We start from the raw sequence: 16,362 nt of genomic DNA, 5'->3' as shown, positions 1-16,362 counted from the left end.
ACCCCTGCCACCTGCAGTAACATGTGAGAAATGTACAGCCTGCTGTCCACATTAACAGTTATGTGTGTAACGGCACAAAACATAGTCAGTTATGTATAGTTATTTCTATTTCTCAAACACAAAGTAATACACATTTATTATCTACTGTGTATTTTTTATGAAGCTCACTGTAATCAAAAATCCCATATCTATAATGTTAACATGCAGCTATTGTAAACCCTGGGATACCATGGAACAAAGTGGGTTTGATGGTTGGGGCTGATACGTCTTCGTAACAAGGACTTTGAAACTATGTGAGCGCGGGAGTGGACGCTGGTCGCAGAAGAAGAAATTCGCCTGCTGTGGGCTTCATTGGCAGACGTCGCAGCTGCGAGGCGGGCTGATAAATGAAGCGTGCATCTGCGAGGTGGGACTTATCTGCAGGCAATTCTTCGCAAGCCTGACACTCATGGGTTTGCAGTGGACAAAGAAGACAACTCTTTGCAGTGGACAAAGAAGACAACTCTGACAACAGTTTGTGCTACTGCTTCATATTAATGAGTAGTCGCAAACTTCGGATGTGGAGCAATTCTGCACTAACCTCTCCAGAAGATTATGAAGTTCGACGACACCAGCCTCACGAGTCCGCGAGATTGAAGCCTAGTGTGAACAGTTATTTGAATTGTAAATCCCAGTGACTTTTTTCAAAACAGTAATTTTCATATAATATAGTGTTGGGTGCGTATGGCGGACTACATTATTGACTTACGTCATCATTAACTGGGACAGGTTCATGATTCCTAGTCTCCTATTGCTTACACCGAGTATCATAAATATGTAACAGAAGTTAATAGGTTTGCATAAAATTTTATCCCGTTGAAAAATGCATGAGTAGATCCAGATTAACTAACAGCCAGTTTGCATAATGACAGGCCTTCAGACTGTTAGTTTTTTATTCGAAAGTAATTATTTCATCGTATTTAATAGGAATGTTGGCACTGAAGAAATAATGAAACAAATTTGCATGCATTTTTGTGCTATTATAGTGTGTTGATCGCTTAGTATGCAGTATTGCAATGTTGTTTCCACAGTTGATATTTTATAATGAGCTTCAGTAGATTCAGAATTTTAACTTTCTGATCTGATTAACCCATGTAAAAAGAAATTTGTAAACGGAAGTGACAGCGTGCTGTGATGCTTGTGTATTGTCCTGTTTCAGATCATTTCAGTGTTACGATAATCACAGAACGTTTGATCGTATTAAATTTGTATTGTCGCAATTATTGAACAGAGTTATTCAGATACAGAATATTCAGTAATCATGGTTATATTTACATCGGTAGACATGATACGAAATTAAGTAATCGAACTGTACTTGCAGTCGCAGATTACGTACGCCACTTCCTTAAGTCATCGATTTTGAAGTCGTTTGCCAACTGTCGACCGTATTGCTTCAAAATTATCCATGTTCATTCACAAACAATTAAATTATACAGCTAGTGTAACCACTTCTTTCCGTGAAAAATCTGTATAAATTTTAATCCTTTTATTCGTTAGCAAATTTTTTTTTTTGGTCATCAGTCTACTGACTGGTTTGATGCGGCCCGCCACGAATTCCTTTCCTGTGCTAGCCTCTTCATCTCAGAGTAGCACTCGCAACCTACGTTTGCTTGACGTATTCCAATCTCTGTCTTCCTCTACAGTTTTGCCCCCTACAGCTCCCTCTAGTACCATGGAAGTCATTCCCTCATGTCTTAGCAGATGTCCTATCATCCTGTACCTTCCCCTTATCAGTGTTTTCCACATATTTCTTTCCTCTCCTATTCTGCATACAACCTCCTCATTCCTTACCTTATCAGTCCACCTAATTTTCAACATTCGTCTATAGCACCACATCTCAAATGCTCCGATTCTCTTCTCTTCCGGTTTTCCCACAGTCCATGTTTCACTACCATACAATTCTGTACTCCAGACGTACATCCTCAGAAATTTCTTCCTCAAATTAAGGCCGGTATTTGATATTAGTAGAATTCTTTTGGCCAGAAATGCCTTTTTTGCCATAGCGAGTCTGCTTTTGATGTCCTCCTTGCTCCGTCCGCCATTGGTTATTTTACTGCCTAGGTAGCAGAATTCCTTAACTTCATTGACTTCGTGACCATCAATCCTGATGTTAAGTTTCTCGCTGTTCTCGTTTCTACTACTTCTCATTACCTTCGTCTTTCTCCGATTTACTCTCTAACCATACTGTGTACTCATTAGACTGTTCATTCCCTTAAGCAGATCATTTAATTCTTCTTCACTTTCACTCAGGATAGCAATGTCATCAGCGAATCGTATCATTGATATCCTTTCACCTTGTATTTTAATTCCACTCCTGAACCTTTCTTTTATTTCCTTCATTGCTTCCTCGATGTACAGGTTGAAGAGTAGGGGCGAAAGGCTACAGCCTTGTCTTACACCCTTCTTAATACGAGCACTTCGTTCTTGATCGTCCACTCTTATTATACACCCTTGGTTGTTGTACATATTGTATATGACCCGTCTCGCCCTATAGCTTACCCCTACTTTTTTCAGAATCTCGAACAGCTTGCACCATTTTATATTGTCGAACGCTTTGTCCAGGTCGACAAATCCTATGAAAGTGTCTTGATTTCTGTTTAGCCTTGCTTCCATTATTAGCCGTAACGTCAGAATTGCCTCTCTCGTCCCTTTACTTTTCCTAAAGCCAAACTGATCGTCACCTAACGCATTCTCAATTTTCTTTTCCATTCTTCTATATATTATTCTTGTAAGCAGCTTCGATGCATGAGCTGTTAAGCTGATTGTGCGATAATTCTCGCCCTTGTCAGCTCTTGCCGTCTTCGGAATTGTGTGGATGATGCTTTTCAGAAAGTCAGATGGTATGTCGCCAGACTCATATATTCTACACACCAACGTGAATAGTCGTTTTGTTGCCACTTCCCCCAATGATTTTAGAAATTCTGATGGAATGTTATCTATCCCTTCTGCCTTATTTGACCGTAAGTCCTCCAAAGCTCTTTTAAAATCCGATTCTAATACTGGATCCCCTATCTCTTCTAAATCGACTCCTGTTTCTTCTTCTATCACATCAGACAAATCTTCACCCTCATAGAGGCTTTCAATGTATTCTTTCCAAATATCTGCTCTCTTCTGCATTTATCAGTGGAATTCCCGTTGCACTCTTAATGTTACCACCGTTGCTTTTAATGTCACCAAAGGTTGTTTTGACTTTCCTGCATGCTGAGTCTGTCCTTCCGACAGTCATATCTTTTTCGATGTCTTCACATTTTTCCTGCAGCCATTTCGTCTTAGCTTCCCTGCACTTCCTATTTATTTCATTCCTCGGCGACTTGTATTTCTGTATTCCTGATTAGCAAATTACATATCCAAAATGTTGTAGCTGAGTCAATTATTATTGCCGCTTTCAACACTGAGATGCATATGTTCCTCAATTTCGATTCGGAGTCGATAACTTTGGTCCCGAAATCCTTGGGTACGCGATCACAGGATCAACTGGTTTAACCCATCGGAGTCTGCGGGACTTTAGAAGCGTACCAGAGGTGTTCGTGTTGTATACCCAAAAGCGTCCCATAACATCTCCCCAGGTGCTGGACGCGTATGATGAAGACGAATGCAGTCTGAGAACGTTGAGCCCTTCGGAGCCTCCTCACAGGGTTACATCCATCCTGATTCAGTACGAGCAATAGAAATTAGTCTGAAAAGACAAAGTTGTTATTGTACCCACCGCTGCTGGTGGTGGTGGTGGTGGTTAGTGTTTAACGTCCTGTCGACAACGAGGTCATTAGAGACGGAGCGCAAGCTCGGATTGGGGAAGGATTGGGAAGGAAATCGGCCGTGCCCTTTCAAAGGAACCATCCCGGCATTTGCCTGAAACGATTTAGGGAAATCACGGAAAACCTAAATCAGGATGGCTGGAGACGGGATTGAACCGTCGTCCTCCCGAATGCGAGTTCAGTGTGCTAACCACTGCGCCACCTCGCTCGGTGTACCCACCGCTGTAGGCCGCCTCTCGCTTCTGCCGCCTCAACAGAAACCGAAACAATGTTCACTTTGCTTCAGATATTGCCACAGTGTCCGTGTGGGCAGATGTCTTGCTGCAAACAAGCACACAACCTGACACAAGTCCTGTATGTCCATGTACAGCCAAGCGTCATATTCTCCAGCGCTGGTCACATAGAACAGTTGAGGACGTTCCGGGCACTGAGTGTGGCCATCTTGAGCCCATCGATGCCATATTCGCACGACAATCGTAGTATCCCGACCAGCTACACACATATGCCGTCCCAGGGGGTTATAGAGTGGCAACTGGAAGGGCATCCGGTCATCCCTTAAATTAAGTTTGTCTTGCCGTTAATAGACATGCCTACCCTGCTCCGATGCAGTACAAAGGCACAAGAAAATGAAAAGAATTTGAAATTTGTTTGTTTGTTAAAAGATCGGGATACCAACGACAGTAGCAGTATTTATTACTGATGAACTGCATTCTCGAGAGGCCACAAACACGTTGCTGTCAAATTATGACAGGTGTTGGTAGGCATTTCTCCTTCCTACACGAGGCATAACACGATCTTCTAACAAACAAACAATATTCAAAAAACTTCCTGGCAGATTAAAACTGTGTGCCGGACAGAGACTCAAACTCGAGACCTTTGCCTTTCGCGGACATGTGCTCTACCACCTGAGCTACCCAAGCACGACTCACGCCCCGTCCTCACAGCTTTACTTCTGCCAGTACCTCGTCTCCCACCTTCCAAACTTTACAGAAGCTCTCCTGCGAACCTTGCAGAACTAGCACTCCTGAAAGAAAGGGTATTGCAGAGACATGGCTTAGCCACAGCCTGGGGGATGTTTCCAGAATGAGATTTTCACTCTGCAGCGGAGTGTGCGCTGATATGAACCATCCTGGCAGATTAAAACTGTGCGCCGGACCGAGGCTCGAACTCGGGACCTTTGCCTTTCGCGGGTAAGTGCTCTACCATCTGAGCTACCCAAGCACGACTCACTCCCCGTCCTCACAGCTTCACTACTGCCAGTACCTTGTCTCCCGTTTTCCAAACTTCACAGAAGGTCCGAGTTCGAGTCTCGGTCCGGCACACAGTTTTAATCTGGCAGGAAGTTTCATATCAGCGCACACTCCGCTGCAGAGTGAAAATTTCTTTCTGGAAACAACATTCGATTTTTTTTTCATTTCCTTGCGCCTTTGTCTTGCATCGGAGCAGAGTCGGCATATCTACACTCCTGGAAATGGAAAAAAGAACACATTGACACCGGTGTGTCAGACCCACCATACTTGCTCCGGACACTGCGAGAGGGCTGTACAAGCAATGATCACACGCACGGCACAGCGGACACACCAGGGACCGCGGTGTTGGCCGTCGAATGGCGCTAGCTGCGCAGCATTTGTGCACCGCCGCCGTCAGTGTCAGCCAGTTTGCCGTGGCTTACGGAGCTCCATCGCAGTCTTTAACACTGGTAGCATGCCGCGACAGCGTGGACGTGAACCGTATGTGCAGTTGACGGACTTTGAGCGAGGGCGTATAGTGGGCATGCGGGAGGCCGGGTGGACGTACCGCCGAATTGCTCAACACACGGGGCGTGAGGTCTCCACAGTACATCGATGTTGTCGCCAGTGGTCGGCGGAAGGTGCACGTGCCCGTCGACCTGGGACCGGACCGCAGCGACGCACGGATGCACGCCAAGACCGTAGGATCCTACGCAGTGCCGTAGGGGACCGCACCGCCACTTCCCAGCAAATTAGGGACACTGCTGCTCCTGGGGTATCGGCGAGGACCATTCGCAACCGTCTCCATGAAGCTGGGCTACGGTCCCGCACACCGTTAGGCCGTCTTCCGCTCACGCCCCAACATCGTGCAGCCCGCCTCCAGTGGTGTCGCGACAGGCGTGAATGGAGACGTGTCGTCTTCAGCGATGAGAGTCGCTTCTGCCTTGGTGCCAATGATGGTCGTATGCGTGTTTGGCGCCGTACAGGTGAGCGCCACAATCAGGACTGCATACGACCGAGGCACAAAAGGCCAACACCCGGCATCATGGTGTGGGGAGCGATCTCCTACACTGGCCGTACACCACTGGTGATCGTCGAGGGGACACTGAATAGCGCAGGGTACATCCAAACCGTCATCGAACCCATCGTTCTACCATTCCTAGACCGGCAAGGGAACTTGCTGTTCCAACAGGACAATGGACGTCCGCATGTATCCCGTGCCACCCAACGTGCTCTAGAAGGTGTAAGTCAACTACCCTGGCCAGCAAGATCTCCGGATCTATCCCCCATTGAGCATGTTTGGGACTGGATGAAGCGTCGTCTCACGCGGTCTGCACGTCCAGCACGAACGCTGGTCCAACTGAGGCGCCAGGTGGAAATGGCATGGCAAGCCGTTCTACAGGACTACATCCAGCATCTCTACGATCGTCTCCATGGGAGAATAGCAGCCTGCATTGCTGCGAAAGGTGGATATACACTGTACTAGTGCCGACATTGTGCATGCTCTGTTGCCTGTGTCTATGTGCCTGTGGTTCTGTCAGTGTGATCATGTGATGTATCTGACCCCAGGAATGTGTCAATAAAGTTTCCCCTTCCTGGGACAATGAATTCACGGTGTTCTTATTTCAATTTCCAGGAGTGTATTAACGCCAAGACAAGGTTAGTTTAGCGGGTGGCCGGATGCCCTTCCAGTTGCCACTCAATTACCCCCTGGAACGGAATATGTGTGTACAGCAGATACCTTTCTGTAACTGCCACAAAGGCGCAGCGGAAACGACTGCCACCCTGTGCAGCCCTTCTGACACACAGAGACCGTTATGCCGATATACATTTTATTTTCTGACAGTAGATTTAAACTGTACGCAAATTTATGAATACTTTGATATATCACAAACATCGATTCGACTATTATTCAGAAAACCTATGAAATTAATCGTCAACTGAACCACATCAAACTACTTTTCCCTGGCAACCAGATATCGCCGCAGGCTTCCCTAACCACAGGATTGTTGGCTATTGAGGAGAGGAGCAATTTTCCGAGCCTTGACTTAAATATTCCTAGTAGTTTACGATGTGGCGAATAGCCATGAAGGCTGTTCGAGATGTTTTTTTTAATTTCAGACCACGGCTTCTTCGTGGCAGATGGAAATCAGTCTGTCCCTCCCGTTTCAACAAGTTGCCGCCATTCCAGGGAAACCAGCTTCGGATCCGCGAGACCAGGTCTCGCAGGCCAGGACAAAACTTAACCGTCACTCTGGTCAAGTTGGCTACCGGACCGTTTTTCTGCAGGCGGACGCTTACTGGGTTGCTATATGCTTGGTAACAAAACTGATAGGACAGACCCTCTCATCCTCAATTACTTGTTGTGGTTGTTTGGAGCAGGTACGCGGAGTTCATAAGTTGCTGCCATCTGTGTGTATTTGTGCTTGTATACTATTCTAATAAAACAAAAAAAGCCATGGACCTTACAGCTGTAACGTTTTGCGTATCAGCCGGTAGCCACGACAAAGCTAACCATGCTTGCTCGATAGTACTATGTATGCACCTGCCTGGGCCTCAGTTTATTATTCCTCGTGAATAACAATAATCATTACAATTCGTCTCCCAGTGTACACCCTCTCTCTGATCAACGGCTGGACGAGTTAACAGAACGCTCATTTCTGATGCAGATAGTTCTCTTTGTCTTGTACAGCCGCACATGGTTTTTATGTATCAGGTTTGTGCTGTTCCTGTGTGTGTAGTATCCGATATTTTAACTGTAAGAGACTACCTCGCATTTTCATATGTGTGTGTGTGTGTGTGTGTGTGTGTGTGTGTGTGTGTGAGAATGTGGTTTGTGGACATGTACGCAAGATTTCAACACATCTTTGGGCCTACTTGTCTTTGGAATTCCCCTGTTGTCTCTCTCAACCCCTTCATTAATAATCAGAAACACCTACCAGAGGAGATGAGATTCCAATACTGGCCAGAGAGAAGACAGCAGAAAATCAGCAGGGAAGGTCAAATGTACCTGTTAATTGGAAATCTGAAGTCAGACAGCCATTTTCATCTCTACCACCCATATAGCCTCATTCGTTCTTTTAAAATAAAACCAACAGAATCTGCAACATCTATAGATGTAGTGTAATTCGTGTGAAAGTGAGCGAAAGTGTTCTCTGTTTGCGAATCGTGTAACTAAGACGTGACTTGGGTACCAGCGCAGTATTCACCTAGTGGGATGTGGAAAACCGCCTAATAACCACATAGAACCTGGCCAGCACACCGATCCTCGTCGCTAATCCGCCGGGAGGATTTGACCCATGGCCAGCGCAGCTTCCCGTCCCGGAAGCGGCGCCTTAACACACACATATGTCAAGGAGGTTCAAAACAAAGCACATACAAATGCTATTTCTTACTGAGAAACGCGATGTGTACCCTTTCCTTTCAAAGTGTGACTCCGTGATGATGTCACAAACTTTCATAAATGGTGCAGGAGGTAAATGTATCAATCTGAAGTAAGGGACCCTGGCGCGGAAACGATCGAGTCGAAAGTTATTAACAAAATTCGTTCTGATACCTGTGGCGGTAGAATACATGTAGCGGTACTGTTGTTGCTAAGGTTGTAGGGTATGCAACTTCCACAGGCGGTAGTGTAGACCACAACAAGGGAAAAATTGCTTCGTAAATATGGGCTCTAAAACGTATACTTCGAGAGCTCTGAGCACTTGTCCATCTTAGATACTGTGAAACACATCTCTTCCAGTCCAAGCTCTTTGATTTCCATATTTTTCAAGTAGATATTTGGTTTCCATATTTTCCAAGTAGGTAGTGTTGCCCCCCCCCCCCTCCGAAAAAAAAGAAATAAAAAGAGAGAATAACAGTAAATATCAGCTCTAAAATGAATACTGTAAGTGTTACGGCCACTTGTTCAGAAGAAGACATGCGTTTAATAGTATAGAAGTTATTAAAGTACACACTTTAGAGCCCATGTTACCTAGACATTCATTTCTTGTTTTTGCATATACTACCGCCTCTGAATGTTATCTACCCTAAAATCTTAGTAACAGCAGTACCGCTACATGTCTGCTGTCAACGCCATCGGAACCATTTTGGCTTATAGCTTTCGACTCGATCGTTTCCTGTATAGGGACTGTTACCTCAAATTCGTACATTGACCGTTGTCCCTCACCGGTGAAAATTTGTAACATCATCACGGAAGCACCCTGTGTATAGAATGCGGGGAGGTTGCGTTTATTTTGCCACAAAATAGTATAAATAGGTGATAGTAAAGTAGAAACAATCTAAAGAATACAGAACGTGAACAGCTGTAACATGCGTAACGGTAGACAAAAATGTTCTTCGTTCTTTGCACACACATTCCGACAACTGATTAATGTGCTCAGCATGAGGTGTGACGACCTCTGGCAGCAACACAGGCCTTACAACGACGGGATAGGCAGGAAATGAGGATGTGAAATTAAACACTATTACGCCGTCAATTTTCAAACTTATTTTATTAGGCAACCAGTTTCGGATCTTTATTATGCCATCTTCAGACCCCTGCCCGAAGTGTAGGAATAATCTACCTTGCTTAGAGCCATTTTCACCATGGCGTAATAAAGCGCCGTAACTGGTTGCATAACAAAATAAGGTTGAAAATTGACGGCTGAGAGGCGTTTAATTTGGCATCCTCAATCGAACAGCCGAGTCCCGCGATCATCGCTTAAAAGATGGACATACAGAGACTTACAGTGAATTATGTCATCAATCTCACGTTGAGGGAATGAAGCTCATTCTTCCTGCAGAGCTGCTCGCAACTCTTGGGAAGTGATTGGTTGATGCTGACGTGATACAACCCGTCTCCGCAGTGCATCCCAGACATGCTCTATGGGATTCAAATCGGAAGATCGAGCAAGCCACGCCATGCGCGCAATATCTTCCATTTCTAAGAAAACTTCAACCACCCGTGCTCTAAAAGGCCAAGCATTGTTGTCCATCAGTACAAAGTCAGGGCCCGCAGCACCTTGCAACAACCGCACATGGGGTTCCAAGATCTCGTCACGATACCTGGCAGCAGTTAAACTTTACCAATTCACCCGTACCGATTCACCCGTGCAACTCCATGAAGAGCTGCGCACATCTTTACGGATCCTTCTCAATATCGGTCTCTGTCCACAATGTTAGGGTCCCGAAATCGTTTCCACGTTCCCTCCAGGTGCGAATCCGTCGAGAATCACTCTTTAGACCAAATCCGGACTCATCTGTGAGAAGAACACTGGACCACTGTTCGAATGTCCAGATGGCATGTTGACGACTCCGCTCTAGAAGTTCCCTTCTGTGAAGTCGCGTCAGAGGTACAAATACAACAAAACTCGGACAGTAAAGGCCACTCTGCGGAAGGCTTCTGCACAGCGTTTGCCTCGTCACAACACTTCCAATGGACACTCCGAGATCAGATGCCCGTTGCCGTGTAGTGTTAAGGTGGTACCGTTGTACCCCTATGGCCAAATACAGGCTTCTTAGTCTGATCTCACACATGCTCGGCCTTGCCCTGCTCTTTGGGATACAGTTTCGGTCTCTATAAACTCTGTCCGAGAATCAACAGAACGATTCACCTTAAGCCATCGGGCCAGTTTGTAACTGCTCTGCTTTCATTCTTCCCAAGCCTCTCCACTGCAGAGTTTGGCAGGCGTCTTCTCCGTGCCACACTGCACCGTCTGTGACTGTGTACACAGCAATTGTGGATATGAGATTGCCCGACAAATCTGGTGGGTGCCCTGACGTCATCGCTGGCAAGGTTGTCCATTGATCGGAATACCATATAGGTGCAGAACACGATCGGAAGGACATACACTGAAATGATTTGCATGATTATATCGAGAATTGCACACAAGAAGGGGAAATAGCGATTTGTTGCTTTAATTTTGGACGCCAGAGTATTTTCATATCGAAGCTTGTAGCACTTTTCATGTCAATTTGACATTTGTCGCGCGCCGCATTCGTGGTTTTGTAATTTTAATTGCCAACGTTGTTAAGAGGAGAGGTGTAAGAGAGAGAGCTCACACTGTCTCGGTACGGACCGGCAGCGGTGCCCTTGTGCAGCCTGCGGCGGCGGCGTCTGAAGCGCCGCGTGTGGACGGCGACGGCGGCGGACACCACCTCGTTGCTGACGTCACGGCCGAGAGGCAGCGTCACGCTCGGCACCTCTTCGGGCTGCGCTTGCGGCTGATGCTGCGGCTGCGGCTGCGGTTGTTGCTGCTGCACGACGGGGCGCCTTCTGGCGACCGAGCCCATCTGCCTGTACACCCGCTCCTGCGCAGAACATCAGCACAAGAGGGTGCAACACTAGCTGGCAGCTACTTACAGTTTCTAGTAACATCTGTAACTCTGGAGAAACAAATGAGCAATTTAGTCCGAAGACTCTCACGCTTCTTTAACGTCGTGACACTTAAATACACTACTGGCCATTAAAACTGCTACACCAAGAAGAAATGCAGATTATAAACGGGTATTCATTGGGCAAATATATTATACTAGAACTGACATGTGATTACATTTTCACGCAATTTGGGTGCATAGATCCCGAGAAATCAGTACCCAGAACAACCACCTCTGGCCATAATAACGGCCTTAATACGCCTGGGCATTGAGTCAAACAGAGCTTGGATGGCGTGTACGGGTACAGCTGCCCATGCAGCATCAACACGATACCACAGTTCATCAATCGTAGGGACTGGCATATTGTGACGAGCCAGTTGCTCGGCCACCATTGACCAGATGTTTTCAATTGGTGAGAGATATGGAAAATGTGCTGGCCAGGGCAGCTGTCGAACATTTTCTGTATCCAGAAAGGCCCGTACAGGACCTGCAACATGCGGTCGTGCATTATCCTGCTGAAATGTAGGGTTTCGCAGGGATCGAATGAAGGGTAGAGCCACGGGTCGTAACACATCTGAAATGTAACGTCCACTGTTCAGAGTGCCGTCAATACGAACAAGAGGTAACCGAGACTGGCGTATTACCCGGCGTGATGGCACACCATACCATCACGCCGGGTAATACGCCAGTATGGCGATGACGAATACACGCTTCCAATGTGCGTTCACCGCGATGTCGCAAAACACGCATGCGACCATCATGATGCTGTAAACAGAACCTGGAATCATCCGAAAAATGACGTTTTGCCATTCGTGCACCCCGGTTCGTCGTTGGGTACACCATCGCAGGCGCTCCTGTCTGTGATGCAGCGTCAAGGGTAACCAAAGCCATGGTCTCCGAGCTGATAGTCCATGCTGCTGCAAACGTCGTCGTACTGTTCGTGCAGATGGTTGTTGTCTTGCAAACGTCCCCATCTGCTGACTCAGGGATCGAGACGTGACTGCACTATCCGTTACAGCCATGCGGATAGGATGCCTGTCATCTCGACTGCTAGTGATACGAGGTCGTTGAGATCCAGCACGGCGTTCCGTATTACCCTCCTGAACCTACCGATTCCATATTCTGCTAAAAGTCATTGGAGCTCGACCAATGCGAGCAGCAATGTCGCGATACGATAAACCGCAATCGTAATGCCGATAGGTTACAATCCGACCTTTATCAAAGTCGGAAACGTGATGGTACGCATTTCTCATCCTTACACGAAGCATCGCAACAACGTTTCACCAGGCAACGCCGGACAACTGCTGTTTGTGTATGAGAAATCGGTTGGAAACTTTCCTCATGTCACCACGTTGTAGGTGTCGCCACCGGCGCCAAACTTGTGTGAATGCTCTGAAAAGCTAATGATTTGCATATCACAGCATCTTCTTCCTGTCGGTTAAATTTCGCGTCTGTAGCACGTCATCTTCGTGGTATAGCAATTTTAATGGCTAGTAGTGTACTTCTTGAAATTGTGGAAGATCTATACCAGATGGAGGTGGGGACTGACAGGGGTTTTATCAACGAACAATTATGATACTGGTGGGTCATGTATATATTGAGGAAACCCGAAAGACCACCACAATAAGAGTGTTCTCTTGTCTTTTAGTATTATGAGGACAGACCTCATTTTGGGTCACCAGTGTACTCACTGCTTTGATGTGTCCCGCCAACTTCTTCATATAAGAGTAGACTTGAACCTACGTGCTCTGTTATACAGGGTGTCCCACGAGGAATGATCAGTATTCAGGAATACGACAGAAACGACCATTCGAAGCAAAAAAAAGTCTGATAAAGATGGGCTCTAAAATTCACACCTTAAAAGCTATGATCATTTGTTCGTCTTTGAAACACATCCCTTGCACTTTACAATTGCTCAAAGCTCTTGAGGTATGCATCTTAGAGCCTATGTTTCTCCTTGTTATGGTCAAAACTACCTCTCCCCAAAATCTGGAAATCAAAGAGCTTTGTTTCAGAGTATAGCAGATGAAGAAGTGCTCATAGCCATTAAGGTATGCAGTTTAGAGCCCATCTTTACTAGACTCTTTAGCTTCGAATGGTCGTTCCTATCATATCCCTGAATGTTGACCCTGAATATTGACCATTTCTATTGGGAAACCCTATGTACTGATTGTATTCCAATCTCTCTTCCTTCAGGATCTATCCTCTACAGGTTTCTCTGGTACTATGGATGATATTCCCCGATTTCTTAACATATGCTCTGTCATCCTGTTCCTTCTTGTTCTATTTATTATATATTTCTCTCAGCACCGATTATGCAGAGAATCTCCTCAATCCTTATTTTATCAGTCCACCTAATTTTTAATTTCCTCCTATGGCACCACACCTCAAACGTTTCAGTTATCTCATCTTAGAATTTTCCCACAGTCCATGATTGAATTTCATGCAAAGCTGTGCTTCAAACCTACATCCTCACAAATTTCTTTCTCAAATTAAATCCTATGTTTGATACCAGTAAACTTCTCTTGGCCAGGAATGCCTTTTTTTCTATTGCTAGTCTGCTTTTTATCTCTTCCTTGCTCCGTTTATCAAGGGTTCTTTGGCTGTTCGTTAACGTCGTTGCATTTAAGCATTGCTTGAAACCGTGGAAGATCTAAATCAGAGGGGAGAGGGGGCTGACAGGTATTTTTAACGTACTATTTAAGAGTATGGTGGATCAAGGACACACTGAGAAAGCCCGAAATACGACCACAGAATGAGTGGAATTTTCGTGACTTCGAGGAATGTCTTCTCTCTTTCTCTCTCTCCCTCTCCCTCTCCCTCCTTCTCTCTCTCTCCCTCTCTCTCTCTCCATTTCAGAGTAGCTCCTATATCTTACGTCCTCAATTATACAATATACTGAATGTATTCCCCTGTCTTCTCTACAGTGTTTACCCTCAACAGCTCCCTCTAATAGCATGTTAACTATTCCGTAATGTCTCAACACATTTCCTATCCATCCTGTCCCCTTTTGTTGCGTTTTTCATATATTTCTCTCATCGCCGATTATACAGACAAAATGCTCATTTCTTATTCCTTCATGTGATACTTTGCTTCCAAGGAAGCAGAATTCCCTAACTTCGTCAATTTCGTGGACAACAATTTTGTCGTTACGTCTGTCGCTAGTCTTATTTCTGCTGCACCTCATTACTTTCATGTTTCTTCGGCTTACTCACAAACCACATTCTGTTCTCGTTAGACTATTAATTCCACTCAGCGGATCCCATATTCCTCCTTCATTTTTCGCTTAGGACAGCCACAGCGTCAGCCAATCTTTATAGCTTACGTCTATTTTTCTCAGAATTTCTAACATCTGGCTCAGCGTCTAATCCATGAATATTGTCACATGGGTTTCTCTCTTATCTTTTACGTCCTGCTCAAGATACGACGAGTATTGCAGGTGTAGTCACTGTTCCCACCTTACTCTGACGCCTAATGGATTGCACAACTGACTGGAATTAGAAACGAAATCCGAAGAAAATTTGACAGTATAGTTCTTAGACTTCGAAACGCCGCAGCTTCCAAACTGGTAGCTATTTCTCGGAAATTGGTCCGTTTGTCATCCTACACAACACATTGTGTGCGTTCTCGGTTTTTTTTCTGTACATCCTGCACGATTAGAACTGAAAAACAAGTAAATAAATAAACACTGCAGTCTTAGGACTTAGGCGTTAGTTCTTGTGATTTAATGCAGGACTACACTATGCTAAAATTTTGTAAACGTCGGTAAAAACGATCAACCGACGAGGAGAATGTAAAGAAACTTTCTTTTTTGTCGTTTTGTGGTTCTATGTGGAGCAAGACAAGCCACCTACTGAAACACGCAAGATCAAACCGATATTCGGCTTGTGACGAAAATCCGTCAATTACTGAGATCAGTTACGCAGCAGGTCTCAAAATGTCTGCAAGATCCTTGCGCGGACACCAGAAACGTCACAGCCGTCAGCTAGTGTATACAAGGGCCGTACCAGCAGTCCACTAGCAGTCACACCACTTGACAGTGGCCAAGGAGTGGTTGGCCGAAAGCTCGTGTAATTTTAATCACTTGATTTATTCAACGTTATCGCTTCGGAATTGTGCGTTATTACAACAGTTTTAATTGTTTTAAAGTAATCAGGATAATTAAGAAAACTTGTATAGTGATCTCAGGACAAACTGGAGTATTTCAAGAACAACTGCTGCTACCTATGCAAATGAAGCCTCAAAAAGAGCGTCTTTTCCAGGCGTAGATATCTTGGGCATAGTTAGTTACATTGGTGTGATATGTAGTTACATGGGTGTGATATCTAGCTGTCATAAAGACTTCCCTAATCAAGTACTAAATTTATGACATTTAGGGAACAGAAGATTCTAGGAAAGGAAAGGAGGTACCAATCAGATCATGCTTTCTAATGTTGATGACGAGAGGTGCGAGGAGCATAGGGAACGATGCGGGAGACCCGCACCGCCGATTAGGCAAGGTCCTAGCGGAGGTGGTTTGCCATTGCCTTCCTCCGACCGTAATGAAGACGACACAACACCACCTAGTCATCGAACCCGGGAATCGAACCCGGGACCCCGTGCGCTGGAAGCGAGAACGCTACCGCAAGACCACGAGCTGCGGACTTACTTTCTAAAGAAAAATTGAAAATTAAAAAAAAATTAAAAATGCGAAAAAAATTGGTTCAAATGTTGTGTGAAGTGATTAGTGTAAAAGCAAGGGTTGAAATAGATAAGCGAAACATGTTACGCACTTACCTTTCTATACATGCGTATCGAGGCCGTCAGCCTATTTTATTTCTTACTTTTAGACAAAGCATTTCACAAAACATCTGACCAATTTTCTATTTGAAGAGGTTGAAAAATCAGTCAACCAATTGCAAACAAATTGATCTGAGTTTCGATATTTTTAAAACTATCTTCTTAAGAAGGACTGGGCCTTGTTAAATCACATGATGGTTCAT

At 45.2% G+C, this 16,362-nt stretch overlaps 1 protein-coding gene across 1 annotated transcript in view; it reads right to left on the bottom strand.

The window, feature by feature from the left end:
• LOC126482007 (spondin-2-like) overlaps nucleotides 1-16,362 on the bottom strand; it is a 251,315-nt gene that overhangs the window by 28,750 nt on the left and 206,203 nt on the right. Inside the window, exon 6 of the mRNA XM_050105974.1 lies at nucleotides 11,083-11,314. Coding sequence (XP_049961931.1) covers nucleotides 11,083-11,314 — 232 coding nt within the window. The remainder of the gene's footprint in view (nucleotides 1-11,082; nucleotides 11,315-16,362) is intronic.

This window comes from Schistocerca serialis, chromosome 5 (genome assembly GCF_023864345.2).
Source record: "Schistocerca serialis cubense isolate TAMUIC-IGC-003099 chromosome 5, iqSchSeri2.2, whole genome shotgun sequence".
NCBI classification, from domain to species: domain Eukaryota; kingdom Metazoa; phylum Arthropoda; class Insecta; order Orthoptera; family Acrididae; genus Schistocerca; species Schistocerca serialis.
Note: the sequence above shows the minus strand (reverse complement) of the source record. Positions and strands in the feature narration are given on the sequence as shown.